This window comes from Rhinolophus sinicus, linkage group LG10, assembly GCF_036562045.2.
Source record: "Rhinolophus sinicus isolate RSC01 linkage group LG10, ASM3656204v1, whole genome shotgun sequence".
Taxonomy (NCBI): Eukaryota; Metazoa; Chordata; class Mammalia; order Chiroptera; family Rhinolophidae; genus Rhinolophus; species Rhinolophus sinicus.
In genome coordinates, this window is record NC_133759.1 from 30,270,478 (window position 1) to 30,290,984 (window position 20,507).

Here is a 20,507-nt window from a genome sequence, read left to right on the forward strand (position 1 = left end):
AATTGCAAGGTTAGAGGGCACAGTCTCCACATGGAACTACACTTCTGACCAACTACAAGTGTGGGGGTTTTCCAAAACTACCTTCAAGTTTCATAATTCACCAGAATCACTCAAAAAACTCACTAAAAGCTATTATACTCAGAGTTATGGTTTACTACACCAAAAAGATACAAATTCAGACCAGCCAAAGGAAGAGACACAGAGCAGAGTCCAGGAGTATTCTAAATACAAAGCTTCCATTGGCCTCTCCCTTTGGAGTTAGGACTCATTAGTCTCCCAGCATCAATGTGTGACAATATGCATAGTATTGCCAACAAGGAAGGCTCACCTGAGCTTTGTTTCTAGAGTTTTTATTAGGGCTCCGTTACATAGGCATCATTGATTTATCAATTTCCCACATGTGTGATTTCAGCCTCCCAAGTCCACAGACACCAAAAGACCCAAAGCTCCCACCTTAAATCACATGGTTGGTTTAATGTGGTGTGGTCAGCCTCTATCCTAAGACTGTTGGCAGTGGCCAGTCCTACTCTATGATCCAATGTAGCCAGCTCCTTCCCTAAACAAGGATACTTCTATCAGGTGTACCATAGATTACGTCCCAGAAGACAAGGTCAAAGGCCAGACATCTCTTTGGGCAAAGGTCACATTCTTTAATCTTTTGTCACTACAGGAGAAAAGGCTAAAAATACGTACATTATTCAATATATGTCAGAATTTTCCATTTGTGTTCCTTTTTCATGATTCTTTGAGTTAATTCTGTAATTGTTCCTTACCTAGAAGGCTTTTAGAAATGTTGCTGTAGTTTTTATTTTCCTAAAACACTCTTTTGGAATCATTCAATTTTTTCATGAAGTAGACATTGTACATGTGAATTATATTCCCTGAATGTATAAAATCCATTTGATACCAAGGTGCTGTTTTCAATGTTCATTAATTTAAAAGAACTTTAAAATTATAAGCCTATCTATGTACTTATCCCTGTTTATTTCTGACTTTAATAATTTGGTTGCTAAAATAGCTCTCAACAGTGATTAGCAAGACTGTATTAACACTAACATTATTTTTTTCTCCCAATAGATGAATGAACCAAATGCCTATGGAAATACACCTCTTCATGTAGCCTGCTATAATGGCCAAGATGTCGTAGTGAATGAACTTATAGACTGTGGTGCTAATGTAAATCAAAAGAATGAGAAAGGATTTACTCCTTTACACTTTGCTGCTGCATCAACACATGGAGCATTGTGTTTAGAGCTTCTAGTAGGCAATGGGGCTGATGTCAATATGAAGGTATGAAATAAAATCAGAATCCATACTGTAGTATTTAGGAGTTCACTGTTTAAAACAATATCAGTAACAAGTAGCACTTCATGATAAAAAGGAATAAATTACTGGTAACACAAGAACACAGATGAATCTTTAAAATATTATGTTGAGTGAAGCCTTACAGAAGAATATACACAGTTTCCATTTATTTAAGGTTCTAGAACGGACAAAATTCCATTTATATGGGGTTCCAAATTCTATAGTTGGAAAAAAACAACAGTTATTGCCTGTGGGAAGAGGGATTACTATAAAGGGGGCATGCATAGGGGAACTTTCTGGGTTGATAGTAATGCTCTGTATTTTGACAGACTTTGGGTTACATAAATAAGCATTTATCCAAATTCATGAAGTGGTTCATTTAAGATGTGTACTCTTCATTGCATGTATATTTTCCCTTAACAAACCAAACAAATGTTGAACCCCAGTTAATGATATGTGTACTGAAGTGTTTAGAGGTAACATGTAGTGATATCTGCAACTAACTTTGAAAAGCATCAAATAATTGGATCTTGGATGGACTGATGGATGGATAGATTGATGTGCGATAATGCATGTATAGTAAAATGTTAGAGTAGAATCTCAGAGGATGTTCTGTAATATTCTTTCTTTATGGATGTTCACTGTAATATTCTTTCAACTTCTCCATTTTGAAATTTTTCACAGCATTAGAAAAATTAAAAGACTAATATCAGTGTGTTACATATAAGGAATTTGGGTTTTTTGGTCACTGTTTCAGAAATGAGTATTTGAATTTTAGAAATATGTGAAAATTTTGGAGCCAAAATAAATGTACTTTCATTGTGTCTGTGAAAAAACACATGTAACCACAATTTTGAATATCACTATTTTATAATGTGTAATCATTATTTCAGATTGTCCAAATGCTTTCACTGATTACTTCTGTATTAATTCATCAATTCATTCTTTGAGAATTTACTTGCCAGACCATATCCTGTGGTATGCAGAAAAGAAAACCACAAACAAAATTGAACCATTTAGGATTAACATGGCTTTCAAAGCTTTCATTACAATAAGATTTCCGCAGCTTTTTTAGATACGGTAAGCCAATGTCTTTCAGACTGGTAGAGATAGGAGTCCATTTTCTTACCTCTCTAACTTCAGAGAAACCTTTAGTGATGCCGCTGACCCACTCTGACAGCTGTAGCAGCAGCAAGTCCATCTATAATTAGGCCATTGCTCTAAATTGCTCACTCTCAGCTAAAGAACAAAATTTATACATATCACACCCAAGGAAGGAAAGGGCATGAGATATGGTAAAGAACCTCTATAGTGCTTACAGTTAAAATCTCTCTTAAAAGAATATATATTCAAAGCTTTCAGTTCTCCATCAAATTATCTACTAAAGTTTTTTAATAGTTTAAGTAATTAGTAAAAAATTACTGATAATGTTTGAACTGCTTATTTTAATTTGAAGAATTTCTGCTTGGATAACCTGGGCCCATAAAAATATCTATTAATAAACTCTTACAGAAGGGAAGATGTGTTACTTGTTTCCTCAAAGGCCTAGTAATATTATTTTAATGAAGATAAGGCTATTTAGCTATTTCAAAAATAAAATTTTGGAATTATCTTAACATTCCTCAAAAGAAAATATCACAACTAAATCTTTTTAGTCTCTATGAGACCTACTTATGATAAAGTAACTGGCTAAAATCATCTTTGTGTGTTACATATTAACTTATGGAATAAGGAAGGCTTACCTGTATCGTTAGCTATTATACATTTTTTTAGTGTATATGGTGCTGTCCTTTAGGGTAAAAATTAGACTTTTAAACAGTTCCATTTAGACATGATATTTAATATAACTTGATGATAATCACTTGATTCATATGGCAGTGCTTACATAGCTGACTCCTGTACCTGTGATATTTTTAAGTATTATTTTCTTTTGAAGTATAGAAATGAGAAGCAGTCCCACCAGAGGCTCACTTACAGTGTAATGCTGCTCAGACCAGTGGTCCTATTTGAAGTTACCTCCTTAATGATTTAGAAAATTCAGTGGTAGATTTTACACATGACAAGGAAATTTTTTAACAAATCAATTAAGACATGGTAGTTAAGTAGATTTGAAGGCAATAGCCTATGATGTTAGTTTAAAATAGAGTTCATAAAAGCTGCCTTAATCTTGCCTAAGATTGTATGACATCCCATTTATATGCAATTGTCCAATTTTCTATTTCCAAATTGCATTGGAACGCATTTCCCATGTTGTTAATGACTTCGAAGTTATCTTCCAGGTCTAAAATTACATAAAAATTGTGGGTAGCTGTGAGTTTTCAACCAATAAGAATGTACAGTATGTCTTCGCTTAATGTCATTGATAGTTTATGCAATTTTAAGTGAAATAACATAGGTTGGTACAAAAGTAATTGCAGTTTAAAAGGTTAAAAATAATTGCAAAAGCTACAATTACTTTTGCACCAATCCAATATTATGAAACAAGTTTTACCATACACTAATGGATATAAACAGAATTTCCTGTAGAATCTCATTAACGTTATAATGAAACATTATTTGAAGACCTGCTGTATATTCATTCAAGAATATATCTTCATTCCTAACACCTGTGTTTCCTATATTTGTCAAATCAGTGCTTATCAAATTGTCGTTTGACTAAGGCTCTGACACTTGCCTTATGTTAACACGTTGCGTACGGATCACGAGAATCTTCACGAGGGATTTAAACCCCGCCGTACGCAATGTGTTAAAAATGATAACTTGCTAACCTTCATGTTCTTATCAAATCATCTCTTTCTCTTTGCTTCATCTTTCCTTCCTAGCCCATTCTCCATTTTGATGTTTCTGTCCTTGATTAAGTTGTAGATGACCAAAAATTGGAATGTGAATTTAGGTTTGTAATTATTCAGTTTACAAGTTTTTAAATTGGTTGTCCTACAAAGTACTACATAGAGGGAAAATGAGTGTAATTCAAAGCAATATGGGTCTGTGTTTTTAACCTACCTTAACATGAGTCCTATTGCACTGATTGTATCATTTACATACACACCTTCCCCCCACACACACCCTGTTCTTCTTTAAGAATAAATTTTGGTGAGATAAACAAAATATCCCAAGTACTTAAAGTTTAAACCTAAAAGGTACTGTGATACATATGGCTTTTTTGTTGTTGCTGTCTTTGGTCACTTGTGAAACCAACTCTTAGGATTTTGGTGGGTCTTTTTTATTTGTTGTTTAAAACTCTTAATATGATTCTAAAATGAGTTCAGGTGACTTAGGGAAAAAACCTGTCCGTTGTCTTCTCAATTCAGACAGAAAAAATTGTGTCCTCCTCCCTGCTAACATGTCTTAGGGTGGACTTTTCACTTGGGAATCTGATTCTCTTTCATCCTTTCTTATGTTTAGAGTACTTTTTATGATCAGTATGTGGGAAGAAAATGTCAATCCAGTGCTACCTAATGCTTATAGTAAAGGACTTCACCACCTATTAGCTGTGAGGCCTGCTTACGTTACGTAACCCCAGGGCCTATAAAACAGGGTTCATGGTACCAACCTCATAGGGGTGTAAGGAGTAAATGACTAATGTACATGAGCTGTTTTAAAACTGTGCCTGGAACATAGTGCTTACTGTATCTATAAATGTGAGCTATAATTATGTCTTTCAAATTTCATCATTTTATGAACTCATTTTTATTACAATTTAGTTTGACGGGATTGTAAAACTGTCTGTAGGTATTAACAATAAAAATCAAGATTATGTCACATAGGGAACATTTTGCAAAGATACTACAAACTGGGATCCCTTTATTAAAATGTGTCTGTGCTTTTTGTTCTCTTTCTTTCTGATTGAAAGAATAACAATGTACATAAATAAAAGAAAACTGAATAGAAATAATAGTTTCTATGGTAACACTGGCTTGTTATATGGGTGTTTTACAGAGATTATTACATTTATTCTGTGCAACAGACCTATGAGGTATGGGTGGTATTATATCCATTTTCAGTTGAGGAAGTGAAAGCTCAGGAATTTAGGCAATTTCTCTAAAATCTTGCTGTGGGAAGTGACAGCTGGATTCATGCTCAGGTTATTCTAACTCCAGAGCTGGAGCTTGGCTGCTCACTCGCTGGGGTTTTTTTCTCCCTCTTTTTGCACACACTGCCTCCAAAAGATTGAAAATTCTTTAAGATAACTTGCCAATTGAATGGCTTGTTTGCTTGAAAAAAAATAATATAAAATTACAGAATCAAGTACCTAGATAAGTATTTATGAATAATACTGCATTATTATAATGAAATGAGGGTTTTTTAAGGACATCTCCATTATATAATTTTAGTGTAAACTTATGACTTGTCACATTTCAGTTAAATAATTTGAGAAAATAACTAGTAATGGTTATTACAAATAATTATAAACAAAACAATATATCAAGTTTTTAAAGTGAATTATAGTGGCTAAAGTTAATTCTAACATTCACTTTTCCTTGGTGGAGGAGGGATTCAGTATTTCTTAGAATGAAAGAATTGAAGTAATGTGAAATTTTTGAAACATAGGAAAGCACATCCTGGCTGTACCACTTCCGATTATGTGATCTTGGTTGAGTCATTTAATATCCTTGTGCTTAAGTTTCCCCATCTATGAAATAGGAACGGTATTACAATTACACCATACCTACCATGCAGAGCTTTCCTATAAACTGTAGGCATTGAGTTTTTTATATTTGTGCTTTATGATACATATGGTAAGAGAATTAGTTCGTAATTTTGAACAGCTGTGTTACCACTATGTTCTTCAATTAACCTTAATGCATGAGTAATATTTGTACAAAATAAAGATGCAAGGAGATATTCAAAGTAAAACTAAGGATTACATATTATAGGTATAACAATAATTTTAAACTTCTTTCATTTGATTATTTCAGAGCAAAGATGGGAAAACCCCACTGCATATGACGGCCCTCCACGGTAGATTCTCCAGATCACAAACCATTATCCAGAGTGGTAAAAAGTATTTCTGTTTGTTTTTTTTCTTAAATGTAGTAAAAACATCCACAAAATGAGTGGTATTGAGGAATTGTCATAGCAGTCTATATATTTTTAATATTTGATGTCAGAGCTCATGGGTATCAAATAATAAAGTATATAAAATGCCATTTATATGTATCTTTCACAATTTTGTTTTTCGTTTGTTTTTTTACCCATGGATTATAAGTATAATTTCTCTAGCAGTTAGTGTTGGCTTTTTAAAAATATTGCTAAAGAGAAAATGCTGCCTTTCCATTGCAGCTGGTATTCTATATTAACAAAGCTCTGTTGCAAAGCTTTTTCCCCCTTTTGAACTAGTGTTAGGGTTTTCATTTATTTTCTGTACTTGTATTCTTTTTCATTTGAATTAATACTAGGCAAGCTCAACCTTTAAATAGCAAGAACTTCTAGGTACATTTATTTTAAAGCAATGTTTCCTAAGCCATGTTCCAAAGAGCTGTTTGTCAGTAGTCCTCAAGATAACGGCTGTTACGGTTTTGCAAGGGGAAAGTAAGAATAGGTTCATGATGAAATATGAAGCATTGCACACAATCTTGATGATGCACAAAGTATGTACATTAAACTCTGGAAAGTCTTGCCCTAAAGAAATGTTGTTAATTTTCTTTTCATGCAGTGGTTTCCAAACTTAGTGGAATCCTTATGTATAAAATCTGTAACTCCAGTACCTGGCCCTATAAATATATTATGAATGAAATGTAGTTAAACTGCTATATGCAGTAGTTTGTGCTTGACTAGCACTTGATCTTACTTTTCGTGTCATAGAGTTGACTTGATCTTTCTATAGTCCGGTGTCTGATAGCATGTCCTCTATTGAAGGAGCTGTAATTGACTGTGAGGATAAGAATGGAAACACCCCTTTGCACATAGCAGCAAGGTATGGCCATGAGCTGCTAATCAACACTCTTATCACAAGTGGGGCTGACACTGCAAAGTAAGTACTTACCATGGTGTTGATAGCTGTGACAGGGAAACACGAGGAAGGGAGCTTTAGTTTCCTAGGGATTTCAAGTAGAAATGTGGACTTTCGTCAATACTGTACTAATTGCTGGAACTTTCTCCTCTTTGTGTTTATGATGTGATACAATAGAATGATACGATTTTACTTGGTAAGCCAGCATAGAGCAGTTTGATATAGTTTTTTAACCCCAGGTCTTTCTAAATTATTCAGTTTTAATCAGAGCTTTTAATTGTTGTGGTCTATTTCTTTTTTTATTTAAAAGTAAATAAAAGACCTGAAAAAGTTTACATGCTGAAGACTTTTTTCTTTTCATCCAGATAGTACTATCTGTAGATATTGGGCTTCAGCTACAGAGCTTAGGGATTCCTTGGTAGCTGCTGTAAAGGATCCCTTGCATCCTACTTTGGTCAGAACAGCTTGCTTTTATCTATTTTAGATGTTAAAGTTTCCATGTAAGATTTTGTTTGAAAGATGGATTCTCTTGTGTGCTTTGCAGAAGTAAACACCCTGCTTAGCTGATGTTTATCATTCTTATGTATGTTTTTATAATTCTATTACATTTCTATATTCATTAACATGTATTAAACCTTCTTTTAAATTTTCTATAAATGGTATGCTTCTGAACACTGTTTCTTCTTTTTTACATGAAGTTGTTGGTTTAGCCATGTAGATTAAATTTGGGCTATTTTCACATCTCCACAAGTAACCCTAATTCATTCATTTTATTAAATTTAATTATGGTATAAAGATTTCTCTGTTTATTCTCCTTATTTACAAACATATGTTGCTACCAATTTTTGCTACTATTAAAATTATTGCAGTGAACATTCTTGAACATTATGCCCTGTGGTAATAATTCCTAATGGTGAAGTGGAGGGAATGGATTTTATTCTCTAGGCAAATGTCTAGAGACATTTTCAGTTGTCATAATTTGTGAAGGAGGGTGTTACTGGCAGATAGTGTAGGCAGAGCCCAGGGACACTGCTGAGCGTCCTACATGGCAGGATAGCCCCCCACTACCACCACCACACACTTCGAAGTTCATAGTGACAATAGTGTTGAAGCTGAAAAACCGTACTCTGAGGAAAAAGTGCCTGGTAATACGTTATGCCCAACTTCAACCTTTTGCCAGTCGCTCTCCCAAGTGTTAGGTTTTGACTCATCTATGTTTTCACTTTAAGTAGTTTCTTTGTAATTTATTTAAATGATTGTATTTTTCTTGTAATGAGGATACCATCCTATTTACTTTAGGCGTGGAATACATGGAATGTTCCCTCTTCACTTGGCAGCCTTAAGTGGTTTTTCAGATTGCTGCAGGAAACTTCTTTCTTCTGGTAAGTGGAATCTTCACAGACTGATTCTCCTTTTTTTGTTTCCCCAACCCACTCACCCCCTTTTTAATACAATTTCTTTAAACTGCTCTTCCAAAATTACACTTAGGTATCTCCAAGTGTAGATAATTTATTAACCCCTCTTAGAAGATGTTGGGTTCTTTAATTTTAAGATTTGATTTTCTCTTCAGCTTTGGGAAAGGTTTTTTCCAGTGATTTCCTCCACTGTTAGTGAAGAATGGGATGTGGAGTATTTCTAGAGCAGCTTCTATTCATTTAATGGTAATCGTCATCTCTAGAAGCAAAATGTCTTCATTTGCATGCTTCCTTTTTAAGAGCCACTTGCAATCCTGTCATATCTGCTAGGTTTGTGAAATTATTTATGTCATATCTAATTACTATTTTAAAAAACCATAATCATAGTCAGTTTGAAACAAAACAGGATCAATAGCTTTCTATAAGTATTACTGCAAAACAGTGGTCCTTATTAAATGCATAGAATTAGTAAATGTATAAGATTTAATTGCTTTTAAATGATACTCTATTCCTTCGAGTGTTAAGAAAGTTGAACAGATTTTGTATATTAATATTCATGATTGCTGAAAGAATTATGGGAAAGTTTCAGTGAAAATTAACATATTGTGAGACACTTCTGAGTTTTTCTTAAATGATATTTTTTAAGTGAGTTAATTCCGTTTTTAAAGTGTGTGTATGTCCACAAGTATTCACATACCCATTTATCTATGAAAGAGATTTCTAAAATCCATTATCGGCATTAGTAATAATTCACACGTAGCAAAGCACCTATAGTTGTTTTTGTTTTGTTTTTAAAAAAGCTTTATTAAGATATAATTCATATAGCATCTAATTAACCTATTTAAAGTTTACAATTCAGTGTTTTTCAGTCTATTCTCTGAGGTGTGTAACCATCACTACAGTTAGTTTTACCACATTTTTATTCCCCCTAAAAGAAAAGCCATTAGCAGTCAGTCTCCATTTCCTCCCTCGCCTAGTCCTAAGCGACTACCAGTCTACTTTCTATTTCTATAAATTTGCCTGTTCTAGTCAGTTCATAGAAATGGAATCACCCAAGATGTGGTCTGGTTTCTTGCACTTAGCAAAATGTTTTCAAGGGTAATCCATATTGTAACATTATCAGTACTTTATTTCTCTTTATTGCTGAATAATATTATACATTATTAATCTATTTCAATAATTTTGTACTCATTTATAATTCAGTTTTGTTTGAGATTGGGGTGTATGACTCTTGACATTTCACGACATAACACTTTAAAGTAACGTATCGATAGTATTCTATAAGGTGTATTATTTCCCGTAGGATTTGATATAGATACCCCAGATGACTTTGGCAGGACCTGTCTACATGCAGCTGCAGCTGGAGGGTATGTTAACAAAATTTTTACTATTTTAAGAAAAGGGTAGCTAGCTGTGGCAGTTTTTCTGTTGTCTGTGTTTCTCTTTATTAGTGCCAGGCTACCATAAAATAGAAAACAAAATATAACAGAAGTGGTTTGGGAGAAGAAAGCCAGAGTGGTAGAAATTGCTTTTTTTAATCTTCTGCCTGAGTCGTAAATTGTGAGTGGAAGAGAGAGAACAAACCTACAAAAGGAAGTATTGCTTTCTATAAGAGAAAATCATTCCTGGATAAATAAAACATGTATTCCCTCAAACATTGGGATTGTTCTAAGTAACACTAGTATTCTTTGAGAAGATGTTTGGGGTTTTTTAATCATAATTTCAGGGGGAAAAAATGTCAACAGCCTTTTTGTGTCTTGCCCTTGTTCAGGGCTAATACATAGGAAATGGAAAATTTGACATTGAAAGATTTTGGACTAAGTTTTAAATATTACTGCTATGGAAAACTAGGCAGGTGTTTTGAATAAACAAACTTCAACTAAAACTCTTGGTCTCTGAGTCATGCTGCTAATATAGTGCTTTGGTAACTTAGATCCTAAATTTATGATAAGCCATTGAATTCGTGATGACTTATCAAAAGGACATTTGCCAGAATTTTATCCCAATAATAATTCCTTAAAAATTACTGGTGATTTCAGAAAACAAGTGTGTTGAACCAAGACTACTTACTAGGTCAGTCTCAGTTGTAGAGATGGATTGCGTACATGTGACTAGGTCCTCTTGTTTTCCCAAGGTCACCAGAGAACCTTCCAATTAAAAGCTAGCTTCCATGTTACTTACCCACAGAGAGAGAGAGAGAGAGAGAGAGAGAGAGAGAGAGAGAGAACAGACAATATGAATGTCTGATTGCTTGGCAGTTACAATTTTCCTTGTAACATAGTAAGTTGATGTTCAGGTTTATAAAAATTAAGTTACAGAAACGCCCATAGTCTCCTACAGTTTTAACTAGGGATACATCTAAGTAAGCAGTCATATATGGGAGAAGATAAGGGAAAGCTGACTTGGGACATTATCTATGTTTTCAGGTTTAATTTTTTATTTTAATGCATTTTCATTTAATTCAGTATTAAAAACCACTTAAATTTAAACCATTCAATTATAAGCATGTTGTTTGAAGTTTATTTTAAAAATTCCTAAAAATTCTTCAGGTACTCTTTTACAGATGTCAACTTCCTTTTAAATAGTGACAACATGATTCATTTGTTATTTCTTACCAACATGCCAATATGTATATAACTTTTTAAGTTCCTCACAAAAGATGAATTTTAATGTTAATATTCTTCATAAAATATAAATCATGCCATTTTATTCATTTTACCCTCATTTGAAAACATGTTTTTATACTTATTTAAATACCTACTAATTTCATAGTATATTACTGACAATTAAGTTTTCTATTTTCCCTGGATAGGAATTTGGAGTGCCTAAACCTTCTTCTGAATACTGGTGCAGACTTCAACAAAAAGGACAAATTTGGAAGGTAGAGTGTGATACAGTTCTTTAAGCCTGATTAATGTTATTTATTTAATGACTTGTTTCACTTGTCTTCTGAGAATTAACTAAACATTTCAGCATCTTTTGCTGAAATGAATTCTTTAAGCTTTTGCTTAAAGCCACCATTACCTGATTGTGATCGTGATTCGTTGAGATGCCCAAGTAAGTCAGTAACTTCTAAATACTCATTCTCACCCGTGTTCTTCTTCCACCTGGGCCCCCGCCTCAGCCCCAAGCTGTCAGCTACAACTTTACCTTACAAGCACCTCTGTATAACTCTTGATACTATTCCTCTTCCTCCTGTAATTATAGCCATGGAAACATAAAACCCCATGGTACCTTTAAGAAACAAACTCAGGAGACCTAGAACTCAGTAGTATAGTTCTCTTTTCCCTCTACTCATTTCCTTTGTCAGAGACTACTGCCAATATTTTGTTAGCGAGCACTAGAAAGATGGAGGAAATAGGATACAAATATATATGTAATTTTCCTTTCTCCTCTCCTGTAATTCCCCATACACATTTACACATACCAACATATCCACATACCCACCCTGAGTATGATCTGCAGGAAAGCACCTATGACATCCAATCCTCATTCTCACGTTCAACCCCAGGCGTCATGTCTAGCAATTGTGGTAGCAGTACTTAAAGCCACCATTATCTGATAAGTTACTTACAGTTGGAATTGACCCAGATTGTGTAAAATACACAACCTTATAAGAAAGGATTTAGGCAGTTTGAAAAATAGAGGTGGAAATATGAGCAAAATTATATGCGTCAAGAGTTTGAGAATTGTGTATCAAAGTATATATGATAAGAAAGGGCGGGTATGTCAGAAGGAAATGTGATTAGGCCAGTGCAGAAGTAAATAGAATTATGTATGGTGGGGAGTCAGAAATGCATATAAGTAAAAACTACGGACCCCATAATTACTTTGAGGAACAGACTGCTCTCATAAGCCTGCTAATGGAAGGAACTAATGACCCACAAAATCAAAAATCACTTTGTTTGGCTTTGGGATGCAATATTTTTGTAGCTAATTTGCTTTTATAATTACACTTCAATCCACCTTATATTAGTTAATTCATAGCACTTGAAGCATTCTATATTATAGATAGCAGAGATGGCTTCTGCAGCATATTCTGAGTTTGGAAGCTAGAAGGTAATTTGGGTTAATTGTATTTTAAAAACTACTATTACTGTACTATAGCATTATCCAATAAAGGAAAATAATGCTTTACTATCATTTCATTATGTAAATGTTTTAGAAAAAAATTATACCATGAAGACTCTGGACTAAATTTTACCTTCAATTTTCCGTTTTCCTTTTTTTAAATACTTTTTTAAATAAAAGGCCATGAAATCATAGTTTTATAATCCAAAGACAGGACTCCTACATTTAGTAACATTCTGTTTCATTTCAGTATTCAGTCTTTAGAAATTAAAATAGTACTCTAACTCTTCTGAAGAGGTAACAGTCTTCAAAACTATGCAGTGTCTGCTTGAGAAATCTGATATTACTTTACAGCTCTACCATATAGTTAATATAATAACTGAGCATTCTTTTTAATGCCCCTATATTTCTCTTACCTTTTATTCATCTACTGAAATATGAACAGAAGCTGCTACCTCTGTACTATGAAACATTTTTTCATCAATTCATGTAATGTATTGAATTAGATAATGACAATAACTACAGTGGGAATAAATTGTTTAGGATCAAATAAAATTGACTCTCAGTAAATAGTAACTAATCACTATTTGTTAGTATAGGGGAAGCTTTGTTAAAAATAAAAATTTCCAAATTTCTGAACAGTATGAAGGGTGTCTCATTCGCTCAAAAGACTGGAATGATTGCTGTCTGGGAACCATGAAATCATTTAACTATGTTTCTAATTTTCCATTTTTAGGGGTTCTCTGCCATCTTACTTTTCTCCTAACTTTCTGTCCAGCCCTCCAAAAGACTTAGTTTATGGCAGAAATCAATCTCAGTTCACCATAAATACAATGTTTGTAATTGAGTGGAGTAAGAGTCAACTGTTCTCCTTTACTCTTCTACGTCCCTAACTTTTATTTTTCTTATATTACCTTGGGCACAAAAGATCTCCACTGCACTATGCTGCTGCCAACTGCAATTACCAGTGCCTGTTTGCTCTTGTGGGATCAGGAGCAAGTGTGAATGACCTCGATGAAAGAGGGTGCACACCCCTGCACTATGCGGCTACGTCGGACACAGATGGCAAGTAAGTACCGTGTGGTGAGGATGAAGGATTACTGTTCTTATAAACCAGCATCTTCCATATAGATGGCTGTTTTTATTGCAAATTTAGATTTCCTTTTTGTACTTTTTGCCGTTGATTATTTTTCCCTAAGTCTCTAGTGTACGAAATAAATTGGTTTCATCATTATTTCTGAGTCGTAGTTATTCCTATTTATTTCTATTCAACAACCTTCCTATTGACTGATCTGGTAGAAGAAAGATGAGCCTTATCTCATCCTCCCTGCCAAAAGCACATCTCAATAACACCTCCGTGTTTTTTCCACCTGACTTCTCAGAGGCAGCAGCCTTGAGTATATCACAGGGGAAAGGGAAAGAGAAGAGATACATGGACAGTGCTCTCAGAAGATTGGGCAGAGATTGGAATATATCAGTATCTTTCAGAAGTAGAAAGTTCATATTTGCAAGGAATCCTTGTAAATTGGTATCTAAAAACAGAGTCTTTGAACTGGCAGAATCTGGCATGTAACTGGTAGTAAATATTGCTTAAATAAGTAAATTTAGAATTCTATAATTTTAAAGCTATTTCTACAAGTAACAGTGTTATAATATGTTGGTTTATTTGCTAAAATTCTAACCTTGATCTAGTAAAATATATTTCCTGTTTATAGGAATGTATCACTTTATATAATTTCATACATACCAGAATAATTAGATACAGATAGATTTGGGGAGAAGTTAAATTATTTGAAGTATGTTTAAAGAAAATCTGTGATAAAGAGTTTGTAAATCAGAAAATATTTCGGTAAACTTGGGTAAGTAGATTATTCTCTGATTTATACATTTTGTAAATTCAGGATTTTATTTCTAGATTGTTTTAAAATAGGTTATACCTAAATGACTATTATCACCATTGATAGTTCTTTACCACTATTCCCACAGACAACTGGCTATTGGGTGTCACTCAGAATGATCTACATAAATTTCAGAGAGGAGTCTCTCTCTCTCTCTCTCTCTCTCTCTCTCCCCCCCCTTCCCTCCCCTTCCCGCCTCCCCCCCATGGTCCATCTGCCTTTTGACAGTTACATTAACCCTGAATTCTTACGCAAAAACAAAAGAATAACAACGTTTAGCCCATGCTATGTGGGATTTATGGTTTTGTTTTAAGCCAATCTAATTTTTCTGTAGAAGTGTACTAGTACTAAAGTGAATTAAAGGGTCAGTTTTCTCACCTAATATAAACTGTTTTAAGCAATAGGCTCGTGATATTATTTAAACACTTAATTCTCAGTATCTACACCAAGCTGCCTGACATACTAGGAATGACGTGTTTTGAGATCCGAAAGACCCAGTTTAAATCGGGGGTCTCCACGTTATACCTCTTGGAGCCTAAGCAAGTAATTGCTAAGCAAAAAGCTTCTTTATCTGTAAAATGAGAATGAAACCTACTTCTTAGAATAGTGAGGAAAACTAAATGAGATTGCATGTATAAAACAGTCTAGCACTGTTTCTTGGAGCCTCTGTTTCTTATCTTTAAAGTATCAGAATCCCAGAGGTCCTGTCTAATGCCATCATTTATTGACTCAGTGATTTATTTCCTGGGAACCTTCTGGAAGCTATAAGCCCCAATAATCATTTTAGGATAGCAGAGCCATCCTTTCAATAAGTGATTGTTTTGGAGGCTTAAATAACAGCACTAAAGCATTGATTTATTTTTCTAAATTCCAAGGATCTAATTCTCAGGAATAGGTTGGATAGTAATAAGAGGATCTGACGTAATTAATTCATACTTTGCCAAAGTAACAATGAAATATTTTCTAAAAGAAGAAACAAATTCTACATGGCTATGAATTGCTGTTATTCAGTAATGTGTGTGTGTATTGGTTTGTCTTTTTCATGATTGTTTACTAATCTGTCAGCATCCCAAGGGACGGTTGTTAAATTTTGGAATATGTTCCTCACATTCAAATCAAAGTTAAAGACCTGGTATATGCCTTTCTGTAGCCTTTTCTATATTCATATAATTTTTTATAATTGTGTTTATGATATATTTCACTGAAATAGACTTTTATGGTAATAGTTGGCATTTTTCACAAAAATGGGATCATATTTTGACTTCTAATAGCATCATTTATTTTTGTCTGTTTTGAACTTTATATAAATGGAATCATAGTTTTTTTGTGTAGAAGTCTTACAGTCCTTTGGTTTGTTCCTAAGTATTTGATATTCTTATTGCCAAAATAAATTATCTTTAAATTTCTGTTTGTTGTGATATAGAGAAATACATTTGACTTTGGTATAGGACTTTATTATATTCAGCAGTCTTGTTAAACTGATTTTGTCTATGTATGTAAGATGACATTTGTCAAATATATGGTGATGGAAGGAGAACTGACTCTGGGTGGCGAACACACAATGGGATTTATAGATGATGTAATAAAGAATTGTACACCTAAAATCTATATAATTTTACTAACAATTGTCACCCCAATAAATTTAAAAAATAAATTTAAAAAAAAGAAACCTTTCAGCCAAAAAAAAAAAATAAGATGATATTTGTCTATGTATGTCAGACGATACTGGCTCTGCCACTTGTAGGACCTTGGGCAAGTTACTTAACCTTTCTGTGCCCATTTCTTTTTGTGTGTGAAATGGGGATAATAGTCTGATCTAACTCATATGGCCTATGAGGTATAGAATATCTGAATTGTTTAGAATAGTACCTGACACATTGTAATCTTCCTGTAACAATTAAGTTTTTTACTCTATGGCTTTTTCTTTTTTTATTTATTTATTTATTTATTTTTTATGGGAACAGACACTATTGTACATCATGATGAGGGAGAGTAGAGGAAGGAGGGCCTCTGGTGACAACGCCACATCCCCTGACCTTGGCTGAGTAGTCCTTACCCATCTTACCCATGGGACACATGGATTTGAATCCATCTGAACTTGCACCAAAACTCAAAGTGTTAAAAGTTCATGGGTGGGGGGGTGGGGATAAGGGGAAGGTGAGAGGTTTTGAAAAATAGTCGGTAACCACAAGATGGTCATGGGGGTTTGAAAATTAATTTGGGGAACGTACAGAGGGATAGTGGATGGGGGGAGGGGGGTTCACACAGTGTGAGGGATATAAATGATAAACGTCTAAGTTTTGCTTTGTCTTGTGCACCTGAAACTAATAAAAAAAAAAAGTTCATGGGTGGTAGAAGAGTAGGAGAAATTGAAATAGTTTGAAATGCACTCTGATTTAAATTATGTGCTTAATTGGAATGAGAATACCTACTTTGTCTAATATATTAAATGAAGGTAACAATATATATTAACAGTAAATACAGTTTATTACGTAGCTATTTAACCATAAATATTCCTCCAGATTTTGCATACATAGTTTATTTTAGGGGAAGGAGAGAGATGGTAGAAAAATCTTCATTTGTTAATTTTCTGAATTTTAAAAAATGAGCATGTATTTACTTACAATCAGGAAAAAATTAGAATAGACGCGCTCCCCTCTACCTATTTGCAAATTAAAAGTGAGCTCTGGATTTTCAAGATAAGTAATTTTGTGGTTCAGTATTTTATAAGTACCCAGGTTAAAGTATCACTCTTTATTCATTAACCACTGTTGTAAAGCAGTTGGTAGGCAGGGAAAGAACACTGGATGAAGAGAAGACCTGAGGTCTAGTCCTTGCTTGGCCATATTCTAATCAAAAGATTTGGAACAAGTCATTTAATTTTTCTGAGTGTCAGTAATTTTTTCGTTTGTTACTAATAATGCTTATTTCACAAAGTAGTTATGAAAATTCGTGTTACTTAACAGAATATAAAAGGCATGCCAATAGAAGGAATTTTATCACTGTAAATCAATTCTTTGTGTTGTTACAGACCAATCATCTGAGTAATGGGATTGTAAAAAATTAAATAATGTGATTTGATAAAAACTACTGCATGTTTAACAGTTAAATTATTTCATACCATTTGATGCTGTCTATTTGGAACTAGGCACTGTACATAATGCTTTGAGACATGCTCTCCTACTTTAGAAAGTAAACATGAACTTGCCTACTTGTTTTGCTTTCCTTAAATAAATCTTTCTTTCAGTACTCATATATCAGCAAGTTATCTTAAAATAGTTCCACTGATAGAGTCTGTCTTGTGTTCAGGTCTCAGTAAGGAGAACTATTCCTGTTTTGTCACTCACATCTGGAGAACTTGATTAAAGATAAAAAGATATGCTGTTGAGTGAAATGTTCATGCCTATAAAGCAGTGAGACTGTCCTCCAACCCACCGGGACTTTTCTCCATCCCAGGGAGCCCTGACTTCTGAGTTGGGCTCCTAGGAAGGCTGTATGCAAACCGAGTTTCCACCCTGCCTGCGACCTTCTGCAGGTGCCCTCAGAGCTAGTTCACGAACACCAAAAACACCAGTCTTGTTATTTCAGAGTCACATTTGGGTGTTTGTTGTTGTTTTTTATCATAGTGATACCCAGTTCACCGTGTTTGTCTAATAATTTTAGCTATACGTAAGTATCAAAATCCCTCTTAATTGGGTGAACATTTACTACCATTAAGGATATTGTAATAAATACAGATTCTTAAAGTAATTCCTAAAAGATCTAAAGGAGTTTAAGCAATTCAACATTAAAGAAATTTGGCATTGAAAAGAATGGTCAAGTTACTGAAAAGCAATTATGTTGCTTCAGAGTTCCTTTTTATTTGTTTTTATATGACTTCAGTATGTTTTTGGAAGCTTGAATTTTTACCAAGAAGTATTTGGTTATAGAGTTTTTTCCCCTAGTAGTAGAATTAATATTTAGTTAGGCATATTGCAATATTAAACAAATTATCACTGAATAATTATGGGCTTGTGACTTGAGCATTAATAGAATTTATATTATTTAGTTGGATCCCTACCCCCATCTATCAAATGAATAAATAGAGTCCATTTCACTATAAAAATAAAATAATGGAAAGATCACTGGTATCAAACTAGCTCTAGAGACAAATCTTTTAATTTCTAATTTAGTACTTTTTTTTGGGGGGGGGCTACAGTAACAATAAAATTTACTAAAATTATAACAACTTGTGAACCTTATAGTACCTTTTAAAATTACTTTTCTCATATTTTAATATTAGGTTGGTGCAAAAGTAATTGCTGTTTAGAAGGTTAAAAATAATTGCAAAAACCGCAGTTACTTTTGCACCAACCTAACAGAATAGGAATGAAGTATTTCTCCCATGGGAAGGTCTTTCTTGTTACCTACATGCTATCACTTTTACACTATTTACATACTATTCCCAGTCCTCTAATTCAAGAGTACTGAATTCTTATCTTGGTTTTGTGAGATTTTTTTGCATCCTTTTTTTGAGCTTTCTAATGAGATATATTCACTATGTGTTCCAGATAGATGAGCAGTAGAATTTGCCAACCTGGGATGCTCACCACCACTAAGATTTAATCCTATCAGACATTGTTTGAGTGGAGTAGGTGGTTCCATAGATAGTGACTATAAAAAACAGCCCTCAGGTGTACTAAGCTTGCTGACAGACTTTGGAGGTATTCACTTTCTTTGCATGAAGATGCTCAACATTTTGTTTGTATTTTTCTGATACTTACAGTCAATGTCATTTAAATAACTATGTAGTATAGGTGTATTCATGATTTTACATTACTCAGCTGTAAGAAAAACTGTCAGGTTTTATTTCCAGTCTCTCTTTGTCACTGGTTAATATGCAGGACTTAGAATTTTGAATATGTTGTTACTATATACAGGTGCCTGGAATACTTACTAAGAAATGATGCAAATCCAGGGATCCGAGACAAGCAAGGCTACAATGCAGTACATTACTCCGCTGCCTATGGTCACCGTCTGTGTCTTCAGCTGGTAAGATTCTGGAATGGTTGTGGAAGGAACGTAGGCGTATACTCTAATCATTTAATCATTTTTAGAATCCATATACCTCTCAAATTCCTATTTGCCTCCGTAAGATATCTCTCATTCTTTTTTCCTTTTCAAAAAGGAAGGAAAAAATTAAATTTCTGGATAGGGCTACTTAATGTACTTTCCTTATATTACTCCATATCTATGTAGCATTTACTTCCCCTACCCCTTTAAATAAGTGTTTTCCAGAAGTTTCTAAAGAAATATAACCAGGTCTTATGTGAGAAACTAACGTTCCTGTAAGAGGAACTTTCCCCCAATATATTTAGGGAATTCTGAAAGGCCCATTCTTTTAGCAGTCCCTCCTGATAAGGGAGACTCTACTTCTGCAAATGAACTTTTTATTTCAACTATGGTCTCATTCTTAAATACATAAACCATTCACCCAATTTTGCCAAACCAGAGGGAAAGTGAGGACAAATTATTAGGTTGGTGCGAAAGTAATTGTTGTTTTTGCAATTATTTTTAACCTGTTAAACCGCAGTTACTTTTGCACCAACCTAATAAAAGATTCTCAAGTGTGTAACTGATGCTTCAAGTGAAAGGTTTTTTTATTTAGGCTCACCTTATAAATTATACATATTACACGCTGCCTCCCTTCAAGGGGAAATAAAATCCAAGGAGAGTGGATGTAAAAGGAAAAAAAGGAGGTTGACATATTTAATATAGCATTTAGACCCCTGCTACAGAAATAATATATTTCCTTAGGTTATTATGGTATCTTTAAAATCTCAGGCTTATGTGTATAGAGTTGTGGTCTATTACATTGTACAATTG

The 20,507-nt window shown here is 33.9% G+C and overlaps 1 protein-coding gene across 10 annotated transcripts in view; it reads left to right on the top strand.

Annotated features, from left to right (window-relative positions):
• ANKRD28 (ankyrin repeat domain 28) overlaps positions 1-20,507 on the top strand; it is a 149,589-nt gene that overhangs the window by 104,709 nt on the left and 24,373 nt on the right. For all 10 annotated transcript variants that reach the window (XR_012489658.1, XM_019725988.2, XM_074312813.1 and 7 more), the window contains 8 exons: positions 1,078-1,290; positions 6,225-6,303; positions 7,165-7,279; positions 8,558-8,640; positions 9,977-10,040; positions 11,486-11,554; positions 13,673-13,813; positions 19,562-19,673. Coding sequence is in view for 9 of the 10 variants with exons in the window: in XM_019725988.2 (XP_019581547.1) it covers positions 1,078-1,290; positions 6,225-6,303; positions 7,165-7,279; positions 8,558-8,640; positions 9,977-10,040; positions 11,486-11,554; positions 13,673-13,813; positions 19,562-19,673 (876 nt within the window). In the remaining variant the exon portion in view is untranslated. The remainder of the gene's footprint in view (positions 1-1,077; positions 1,291-6,224; positions 6,304-7,164; positions 7,280-8,557; positions 8,641-9,976; positions 10,041-11,485; positions 11,555-13,672; positions 13,814-19,561; positions 19,674-20,507) is intronic.